The sequence below is a fragment of the Leuciscus leuciscus genome (genome assembly GCF_965113295.1).
Source record: "Leuciscus leuciscus genome assembly, chromosome: 1".
NCBI lineage: Eukaryota > Metazoa > Chordata > Actinopteri > Cypriniformes > Leuciscidae > Leuciscus > Leuciscus leuciscus.
This window is the reverse complement of record NC_138725.1, coordinates 27859327-27870577: the sequence shown is the minus strand read 5'-3', so window position 1 is coordinate 27870577 and position 11251 is coordinate 27859327. Positions and strand designations below refer to the sequence as shown.

The 11251-nt window shown below is 40.3% G+C and overlaps 1 protein-coding gene across 1 annotated transcript; it reads right to left on the bottom strand.

Moving 5' to 3' along the window:
- Positions 1–1938: 1938 nt before the first annotated feature.
- On the bottom strand, positions 1939–10887 carry sox10 (SRY-box transcription factor 10). The gene is made up of 4 exons (XM_082172195.1): positions 10778–10887; positions 7793–8475; positions 6061–6323; positions 1939–4245 (listed from the first exon to the last, which is right to left on the bottom strand). Exons 2-4 carry the CDS (start codon positions 8230–8232, stop codon positions 3494–3496), a joined length of 1455 nt encoding a protein of 484 aa, XP_082028321.1. The 5' UTR covers positions 8233–8475; positions 10778–10887; the 3' UTR covers positions 1939–3493.
- Between the last annotated feature and the right edge of the window lie 364 nt (positions 10888–11251).

The following is an 11251-nucleotide window of genomic DNA, read 5'->3' as shown; positions in this document are numbered from 1 at the left end:
TAAGAGGTTTTTGATATAAATATAGATTTATGATATTAATATAGAAATGATATAGATTTTGAGGTCAGAGGTCATTCGTCCACCGGAACTCGACTCTCTCGTGAACACGTGTACGGCTGTTGCCGGAAGCCCGTGATTACAGTGTATGAAGTTATGGCGATCTTTCTTACAAAAACCCATCGCTTCGCTTCAGAGGGCATTCATTAACTCATTTTATGACAGATGGATGCACTTTTTGGAGCTTGAGAAACTTGGGCACCATTCACTCCCATTATAAAGCCTGGAAGAGCCAGGATTGTGTCCGGCTGGAAGAACACACTCATATTGGGATGAGGCTTGAGGGTGAGTAAACCACGGCATCATTTTCATGTTTGGCTGAAGTGTTCCTGGGCCCCTACGGTCTTGTGGACTTAGATACACAAACACACGAGCACTAGTGCACATGAAGTGTGCCGTTTGAGACGGGGCCAATATCTTTCCAGTTCATTCCTCACACTGATCCTGAAGATGAAGATGAGCAAACTGATGACTGTGTTTCATGAGTATAGCAAGTGTACAGTAGACGCATACTTATGGAAGCCGTCACATAAGAAAATATCATGCTTTTGTCAAACAGTATGTCATCATTTTGACTTTTTATGTCACCTTTATGTCTATAGCGCTTTTTACAATAGATTGTTTCAAATCAGCTTTACAGAGATAACAGGAAAATAGTTTGTCATTTGAAATTTTAAATGTCATAATTTTGACTTTAAATATCATAATTGCGATCTACCAAAGCATAACTGTTTTTCTTCTGTGGTGGAAATATATACACAGCTCCAGTGTGGTATGGATAGTTACATCCAGTAATTGGGTTTCATGTATATCTAGTGCACAGTATTCAGTGAATGATACTCTAGTATCACTTCTGAACACAGATTCGCAGTGTCTGATGGGAAATTAATATTGATAACCCTCATGATACATGGAGTCACAGTCGTATGATGATATAGTGGCATAAAACTAACCATGTTTCAGATGCTGGGTTAGACTCGTCCATCTGCTCTCTCTCTCTCTCTCTCTCTCTCTCTCTCTCTCTCTCTCTCTCTCTCTCTCTCTCTCTCTCTCTCTCTCTCTCTCTCTCTCTCTCTCTCTCTCTCTCTCTCTCTCTCATTGCACTGTTTAGGAATGTGCAAATCCTGCTGCAGTGAGACCTGCAGTGTGTGTGTGTGTGTGTGTGTGTGTGTGTGTGTGTGTGTGTGTGTGTGTGTGTGTGTGTGTGTGTGTGTGTGTGTGTGTGTGTGTGTGTGTCTTTGTATCCAGTGAAACTGCAGGCCAGTACCCCCCCTCCCCTCCTCTCGCTCAGCCAGAGCTGAATGAGTCTCTTTGTTTAACCAAAGTATCACACAGATGATTAAATCAGGGGAATTAGAAATCAGCTTCAGTTCTCAGCACACACACACACACACATGCAGATATACAGGGCAACACACACACACATATTAATGCAGAAATGCAGAGGATGTTGAGATATGCGCTGTCATGATATTGGTTTCAGCCAATCAGAATGAACCTGCAAGCTCAGATGCACATCATAAAAGCAAACTGGTTTAATTATGAATCATTAGCATATACTGCACATATTTCAAACATTAATATTATATATTGTTGTCACATTACTTCATTATTTTGCATGTTTAATTCAGTTATGGAAATGAAGTCAAGCATGTTGCATTATTATATACAATATATTATGCAGTGTGTATACTGGAGTTAGGCTAACAATGTTCCCAAAACTAAAGTTTCTAAAGTTTGTGTTTAGGAAAGTTAGCTAGGAAAATGTTATTTATGAAAAAATAATGTTCTTTTTAGTTTGAAGAACGTTCCACTAACTTTCAGCTAACGTTCCCAGAACCTCTTTACTCTGATATCATTTAACCTGCTGAATGTCAGTTATATTCAGTGCAGAAAAGTAATATAGTGTGGATATACCGAATTCTGTTGAAATATATGGATAATAATACCAGTACAGATGATAAATTATACTATTGTAATGTGCTATTCTGAAAACTGACGTGACTTGTGTCATGATCTTACAGGTAGAGCAGATATTCAAGTGTGTGTGTGTGTGTGTGTGCGTGGTGTGTGTGAAAATGAAGACGCGTTTGTACAGACTGCAGCTTTATTTAGAGTGAGGGAAGTTAGTCACTGCTCTCTTCTATTTACACTGATAAAGAAAAACAACAACACTTTTACCCACCACAGAATTACACGACAAAAGTTTCCAACATCAGAGTAAAACGCTACTGATAAAAAAACAAAATGAACAAAATAACAAAACAAATATAAATAATATTTTGTAATATATAACAATAATGTTGTTTGTTTACTTCAGTTGTTTTGAATAGTACTGATAAAGAGGGCGAAAACTATAAAAAGTAGTACCAAAGGGGAATAACTAAACATCGTTTACAGTAATAACAGACTGTCTTTATGAAATAATACCGCAGTGTTGTATTGATGGGCAACAAGGGTAATGTTCTGAAACGGACATTATTTCCACAAAATACAAATCTATTTCAAACTCGCATACAATGTGGGCATAAGATATTCGAATTGGTGAATGGATGAAAGTTCACGCCCTGAAAAGAGTATCACGTGATTTAATTAGAATTTATCAGCGATTATGAACCGTTTCCGATGGACTGAGGCACTAGCGGTGTTAGCTAAACAAAATATAAGGTCATTTTATAGCGGAAACTCATAATCACGTTAATTCAGATGTGACGAAACATATTACAATACAGTACTCCGTCTGTGTGTTTGGAGTAACAGCGTTTAGACGCGTTTATCGCGTCCTGGCACTGATATTTACACACGCTGAAAGTCATAAAACACAAATGTCATTAACAAACACTAGACAGTGGTGAAGACTTTTCAGTGTAGTTATGGCAACACAAGAGTAACAACAATAGAAAAGATTACAACAATAAAAACACGTCATTATTTGTCCAAGATAAAAACAATATGGCCTTATTTTGGTTAATAAAAAGAGATTATTCATACATACAAATAAAAAACAACAACAACATGTGGATGTACAGGTAATAACATCAGGGTGTAAGTTTATGTGAATGTATTGGAAGAAGTTTGTGATCTGATACACTGATACCAAACCATACAGAGTTCAATAACTACGCCCGTTTAAGTTGCTCATTCATTTTAATGTTTTGGTCTCAGTACTTTGGTAATGTGTCCTCATGAAATACCACTGGTGTCAAATCGGCGGACGAGCAAGATCTCTGTGAAACGGGTCATGATGGTTTATCTAATCAGCCTGAGGCAACGTGAGAATATGTTTTCCCTGCAGATCTCCACACACGTGTTTTTCTGTGTGTGGATTGTGGTGCAGGCGAGTGTTTTGATGATTTTCGGTCACATACACACTTTAGTTTGGACCTTCAGTGACTGGAAATGAAACGAGAGCGTCGCGTCACCTCCGTAACGCGCGTCACGGTCGGGATAACGTGGTGTAGACGGGCTGCTCCCAGTGAGTCGGGCTGTGCGACTGCGGCACGGATCCGGGGTCGGGAATGGCAGTGTACAGGGGCCTCTGCGAGGGGCCCATGTAGGAGAAGGCGGAGTACAGGCCCGAGGTCTGGCTGGAGTGGGCATAGTACGAGCCGGACGCCTGGTGCTCTGCGTACTCCGCGAACTGCGCGCGCGATGCCAGCGAGGGAAAGGCGGAGCTGTAGTGTGGCAGGCTAAGAGGCGTGTACGTTACGTGTGAACCGCTAGCCGTGGCGGCATCGCTAGCGAAGTGCGTCTCGCTCTTAATCTGCGTTTTCCCTCCATCTGAGCCCAAGTGCTGCTGGGATGGCAGCTGTTGTTTGGAGAGCCATGCGGTGGAGTGCCCGCTAGCGGCCGCTAGAGCGCTGGAGATGCCGTACGCGTACGGTGACGCCGAAGACCCGGCGCTCGACGCCTGCGGGTGCCCGTTCGGCGGGAGGTATTGGTCGAACTCGTTCACGTCGAACGGCTCCATGTTGGCCATCACGTCGTGGCTGATCTCGCCGATGTCCACATTGCCGAAGTCGATGTGTGGTTTGCCGCCGCCGCCGGACGAGGAGGCGGAGCTTCCGTCTGGCCCCGCCCCCAAACCGCTCCGGGAGGCTCCGCCCTCACGCTTCCCCTCGCCGGGTTTCCCGCCCTGCAGTTCCGTCTTCGGGGTCGTAGGGGGTGTCGGGGGGCTGTGACTCTGACCTGGAGAGAAGAAGGGAAGAGGTTTAGGGTACTTCAACACTTTTCCACGTTTAGACGATTGTCAAAACGATCCCCATTCACCTGGATCTGCAAAAATGACTAAAAACGCTGGATTCTGCTGCTAGGCCACTAGATGGCGATGAAACACTATAGAATTTTTTATTTATTTATTGTGACTTTGACCTGAAGCAAGAAACGAAAGACTTTTAGTGTATGTGTACACGGATCCGCGAAAACGACTAAAGACGCTGTATTCTGCTGCCAGGCCAGTAGATGGGGATGAGAAACTATAGACTATAGAAAACTATATGAAAACTTTTTTTCTTTTTTTTTGTGACTCTGACCTGAAGCAACAAACGAAAGAGTTTTAGTGGGCATTTTTGAACGAGATCTCTTCTCAAGGCATTTTTATTTGATCAAAAATGCAGTATAAACAGTGAAATATTATTAGTGCTGGGCAACGATAAATCGCGATCAATCGCATCCAAAATTAAAGTTTGTGTGTACTGTGTATAATTATGTTGTATAAATAAATACACACAAATGCATGTATATATGTAAGAAGTTATCTAAGAGTTATCTATCTATTATCTAATTATGCATTTAATTTAATATTCAACAATAATATCGATCTGCCTGCATTGACACCATTATATGAGAACTGAACTGAACTGAGCTGGACGATGACATCACGGTTTCTCCAAAGTGGCTATATATATATATATATATAAATGAACTAAATTTATAACTTTTCTCTTTTTTACAACAAAATGAATCATTACTGAACTTACTTAAGCTGGGCTGTGACGCTTTTTTCTTCTGGAAACAAACTTTGTTGCATTATTTTCCTGTTACCTCTGTAAAGCTGCTTTGATACAATCTGTATTGTAAAAAGCGCTATATTAATAAATGTGACTTGACTATATATAAAATATTTATATTTACATATAATATAAATTATGTATAAATATATACACAGTATATACATGCAAATATTTATTAAATATATACATGCATATGTGTGTATTTATATATACAAAATAACTATACACAGTTATACACACATATATTTTATACACACATATATTGTCAATACAAACTTTTATTTTTGATGCGATTAATAGCAATTAATCGTTGCCCAGCACTATAATTAAAAAAATGATGTTTTCTATGCACATATATACTTTAAAATGGAATTGATTCCTGTGATCAAAGATGAACTTTTAGCAGTGTCACATGATCCTTCAGAAACTATTCTAATATGCTGATTTGCTTCTCAAGAAACATTTTTGATTATTATGTTGAAAAAAAGCGAGTCTCTCTCTTGAGTCCAACACATAAGTGACTTAAACTGCAATTCGTCGACTGACCACTAGAGACCGGCTGCAAAAGAGAGTCAATCCCATAGACTCCCATGTTAAAATGCCCAACTTTACAGCAGAAAAAAAATATGTTTACAGCCTGGTGCAGAAAGTGCTTTTGGTCTATATAACTAATTTTGCCCTTCATGACAACTGTGAGGGAGTGAATTTGTTTATAAAACATCCGTTTAAATTATATTAAGCCTTAAAGTTCTGCATAATTAAGGGCGTGGCCACTTGAGTGACAGGTGGATTGCCGCTGATGTCACTACTAGCCGTTTGTCTGCTGTCTGTTAGCGTCATGTCACCTCAGCTAATCCGCCTCTTTGCCCATTTTCATTTATCCTGGAGTGACGCGCTGCCAAGATGGCGATGGCCGGCTCCGCCCACTTTGGGCTTCAAAAATGCTCTTCAAAAACACTACAGGTTTTTGACACTACTATATGAGCCTCACCTGTGGCGTGCGGGTGGTGTCCGTCGGCCAGTGGTGACCCCGTGACCCCGGCGTGGGCCACCTCCAGGTGCAGGCTCTTGTAATGTGATTGGCTGTGGCTGACCTCGCCCTCGGAGTGGCCGTCGCCCTCTGAGCTCGACCCCGGTTTGCCGTTCTTGCGTCGACGAGGCTGGTACTTGTACTCGGGATAGTCCTTCTTATGCTGCTTCCTCAAACGCTCGGCCTCCTCGATGAACGGCCTCTTATCCGTCTCGTTCAGCAGCCTGAAACACACACAAAAACACATCGTTACACTTTATTTCAAGGTGTCATCGTTACAGTGTAATTATATATTTAAGTACTGAGTAATATTAATCAACTACATGTACTTACTATAGGGTTAGGATTTGGTTGAGAGTTAGTTGCATGTAATTATGCATAATTTACTGTTATTACTATGGTAAGTGCTAGTATATATGTAACATATGTAACAAGGACAAGGACCAAGAACGGTAACACTTTACTGTAAGGTTCATTAGTTAACATTAGTTAATGTATTAACTAACATGAACTAACCATGAACGTTCATAACTAATGTTAACTAACAAACCTTTTTATAAAAGTATTACCAAAAGATCAGTATCATGTGCACAAAAAAAAAAAAAAAAAAAATTATTTTGACTAAAAAAACATGACGTATAGAGAGAAATAGGTCCTGTAACCCGATCACTGGACACTATCACTATAAACTCTCTCATATGAAACAATAATAGAATCTTGTCTACACTTTATCAGAGCTTTTTAAAATACAAGTTAAGCATGGAATGAACTGTAATGCCACCTGACTCTGAGAGTATTGCACGTTTTACACGATCAGATACTCCAGCTGGTGTATGAAGCAACTCTGAGCGCTTTGATTCTCCACCTGTTATATATATATATATATATATCATACATACATATATATATATATATATATATATATGTATATATATATATATATATATATATATATATGCATGCTGTCATCTGTAAAGCGAGACTCTTTCACTAGTTTAGTTGTGCATCTACAGAAATCCTCCTGAAAATAACCCGTTTGAGATAAATGCCCTCTTGGCGTTCTGGCTCGGGTTAATGCCGTGTGTTTTCCACAGCAGCTCCTGAAGGGATTTGTCCCTCTAATCTGGCATGTTGAAGGAATGATTATTCTGAGCTAAAGCCCCTGAGAAACTCAAAGCCAGAGGCCGGATAGCAGTGAATATGAGGATCTGCAGCAGAACACATTACACTGACACAGGAGCGTCGATTATTAATTGACAGAATTACAGTAATGAATCGATGGAGGCTGTTTCTTGAGTGCTTTATGTTCAGATCATCATGGTTTAATGGAGATGCACAATTGTTTTGTATTTGTTTTGAATAAATATTATGACTATTTTTAAATCCTTTTTATGTAAAGCACTTTGAATTAGGCCCACCTTTGCTGTAGCCTATAAATAAAGATTTGCCTTACCCTATATGGATACATGATATACTTAGTGTATGACATGGCAAACATGTAGTACCATTTGATTTGGTTTTTCACGGGTTGTACCCGTTACACTTTGAATTACCATTGTGTATGAAATGCGCTGTTGCCTATAAATAAAGATTTGCCTTACCCTATATGAATGCATGATATAATTAGCGCTTGACATGGCACACAGTGACTTTTTCAAGGGTTGTACCCGTTAAAGTGATGTTTTTCTCTCACCTCCAGAGTTTTCCCAGTGTTTTGCTGAGCTCGGCGTTGTGCAGGTGCGGATACTGATCCGCCAGTTTCCTGCGCGCGGCCTGCGCCCAAACCATGAACGCGTTCATCGGCCGCTTCACGTGCGGCTTGCTCTTGCTGCCCGAGTTCACGCGCACGGGCATTGGCACGAGCGTCCAGTCGTAGCCGTTGAGCACCTGACTGACCGCCTCGCGGATGCCGATGGGGAACCGGTCGTCTTCTTCATCGGACTTTACGGAGACCCCGGCGGAGACTCCGGCTCCATCCTCCCCGACGCCCGGGATCAGAGGCGGCTGGCCGGGGAGAGGGGAGTCCGGGCCCCCTGGAGCTCCTGAAGAGTGACCGGGGGACATGGAGTGACCGTCCTCCGAGACCCCGGGGCTCATCTCCACCTCAGACATACTGTGCTCCTCCGCCGACATCGTGCTCTCGCTCTGCGGACACAGGGGGCTTCGGTGGGTCTACTTTTCCCCCCAAACAGGACCTCTGTTTTATTCTCTAAAAACTATTTTATTTTCTGGAAAACAATTGCCAGATTTTTGTTTTGTTTTATTATACTATAGGTCATCCAGTGAAACTTTTTCAGATTTCTTTTCATACACGCTCGGTTCTGTCAGAATGAATCCATCCGCCGTCTTCCTCAGGAACTAGATCTGCTGATAAACCTGCAAAAGTCAAACACAAAGGTAATTTTAATTAATATTATAGGTGGCCTGGAGACTACATGTTACATTGTCATGTTTCTGTAAAGCATTTCTTCTCAGTGTACAATAATATTATTTTCGTGTTTTTGTAGGCCTACCAGATTTATGTTCTGAAAACATTGTGGGGAAAAGCAATGTTTCTAAAACATCAATTGTTCTGGTCGTGATTTGAACAATATAAAGGTTACTTTCATGTAAGTAAGGTACAACATTATCCTATAACTTATTGTTACTTACAATATAAACATTTTATTTCAGTTTTATGAAAATTTATTTGTAATATCCCAAGAATGTTAATGTTAACAATCATTAAGTAATCATTTAAAAGTAAAAATGTTTTCTCAACATCGCATATCAGATAATGTGATGAGAACGTTCTAAATATGTCATTTAAAGAATTTTAACATTCTGAACGTTCCCTCCCGCACAACCTCTTAGCTGTTCACTCAAACGCCTTGCGAACAAGAAAAAACCTGTTCAGGGAAAAACAGTTACAAACACTGAGGCTTTGACTTTATTTAGAATTGGTCTCTTTTTCCAGGCCAATCATACGGTGGCGTCAGTTCGCCTCGGTCTGCGTGAGTGTGTGTGTGTGTGTGTGTGTGTGTGTGTGTGTGTGTTATTTTAGCTTCACTCCTGCTAACAGCTACTGTTGAAGGTTTGTCGGTTTGTTCAAGCTCCCGGGAGAGAAAGTGCTGGAATAATACCGGCTTCATTCCGCCTCGCTGCTGGATAAACACGGAGCGCTGCTGAATTACACAGTGTTTGTTGGTGAAAGCACAAGCGACGACTCATAACCAGCAGGAAAATAAGGAAAATCAGAGCTGTGTGTTTAGGAAAACGCAAGCAACCGCTCCGGCACAGTGAATACACGCACGCGCGACATGATATTGCGCCTTTTATTGGTCTGATTATTAAGATCAATCCAAGAATGAGTAGCCTATAACACCAGGTATTGATTTAAATAGCCAACGCAAAAACTCTTTATCCAGAGCTGAGCTTGAATGACTGATCAAATCTCCGCCGAACACGAGAACAACCATCCGACACCAGTATTAATTAAGATCACACACAGGTGACTTCACTTCAGCAGATAACAGATTGAGTTCATATTAATTCAGTCCCATTTGTTAGGGTCACGAGAATAGCTACACGTGATTAATAATTTATCAGATTGACTTGTGTGTTAAGTAGAAGTTTCTTTGGGGCAAAACATTAAGCAATTTTCTTTTTAGAAAATAGGCTAATTGCGCTTCTGGATTTGCTCTGTTTTCCATTCACATTTCAGAACAACGCGCACATATAGAAACTTTCTGTTTATTAATGTTAACCACTCTTAACTCTTTACCGCATCGCCACTCCTAACTTTATTTGTTCAAATGTGATTGAGTTCATCTTTGGCTGGAGTAGGGCGGATCATAACGCCTGGTTTGGCAATAATTTGCCCCTAATTCACTCATGCCAAAACATTTCCTAAATGGCACAATTAAACAAATGTGCTTAGATTTGACAAAATATTAGAATCGAACTTCAGTTGATGCGAAATTCTATTGATTTGATTAGTTTACTGAATAGTTTGGGCGATATAGCCTATAAATTCAGAATATTGGAATGCGGCAATTTTCTCGATATTGTGCTGAAAGGAATTTTTACTTCATAATTAAGCAGGTTACACGAGCATTTGGACCAGATATAGCTATGATTGCTCACGAATATGCAGGTAAAACAGAACATATACCACATTTAGCCTTAAGCATATACAAACAGATTATATAAAACAGATTTATAATATAATTGCACATACTTAAAATGCTGTACAAATATTACGCACTCGTATCAAATCAAAGTATTCAAATTCAAATTGTACTAAAAGATCGAAGTGTATTATATTTGGAGTAGTTTGGATAGATTAAGCCGTTTTTCCCAAGCTAAGACAGATTAACTCAACACGTCTCCCATTTACTCAATCACGCAAATCTCGAAATGTACACCTCGTGACACAAACTTTCTTAAATAATCGCATGTATATTTTATTCCATTTCGATGAGAAACTTTGTTATCCCTCAAACTTCAGCAAACAGAAACCAAACAGAAAACGAATTCAAGTGAGAAGCCAATGCAGCGAATAAATTCATCGCGAATCATATTTATTCATAATAATCATAATAATAAAATAGTAATTTCTCGGTTTAGACATTGCAGTGTCGTATATCCCCATGCACAGAGAGAGTCAATGAGAGAGAGAGAGAGAGAGAGGTCTTACTGCACTGGTCGCAGGTCGCCCGCCCAGCGCGAGATCGGTCCGTGGTTCAGCCCCCTCGCTCGCGCTCTGAATGCCTGCTCTGTGTCGCGCGCCGGGGCTTAAAGAGCCTCGTTGTGTGAAGAGCGAGAAAAAAAATCAATTCATGGAAAAAATCTCTTAAAGGAGCAGCAGAGCCCCATCGGGTCCTCCTCTGATTGGCTGATGGAGTTCGCCGTGAAGTTTCTCTCAGCGGAGGGCGGTGATTTCTGCTGTCATATTCGGCAGATCGGATTCTGATCATACTTTATTTGTGATATTAAACTTTTATACATGTATTTGAAAGACAATATTCTTGATCTAGATCTCAGTTAGGCCTATATATTTGTCTTTGTCATAATAAATGTGTCACTTTAAAATCAGATATTATTCTTATTCCTTATTATTCAGGCACAGTTTATTGCAATATTTTAAGTTCTAATAATAATAATGGTTACA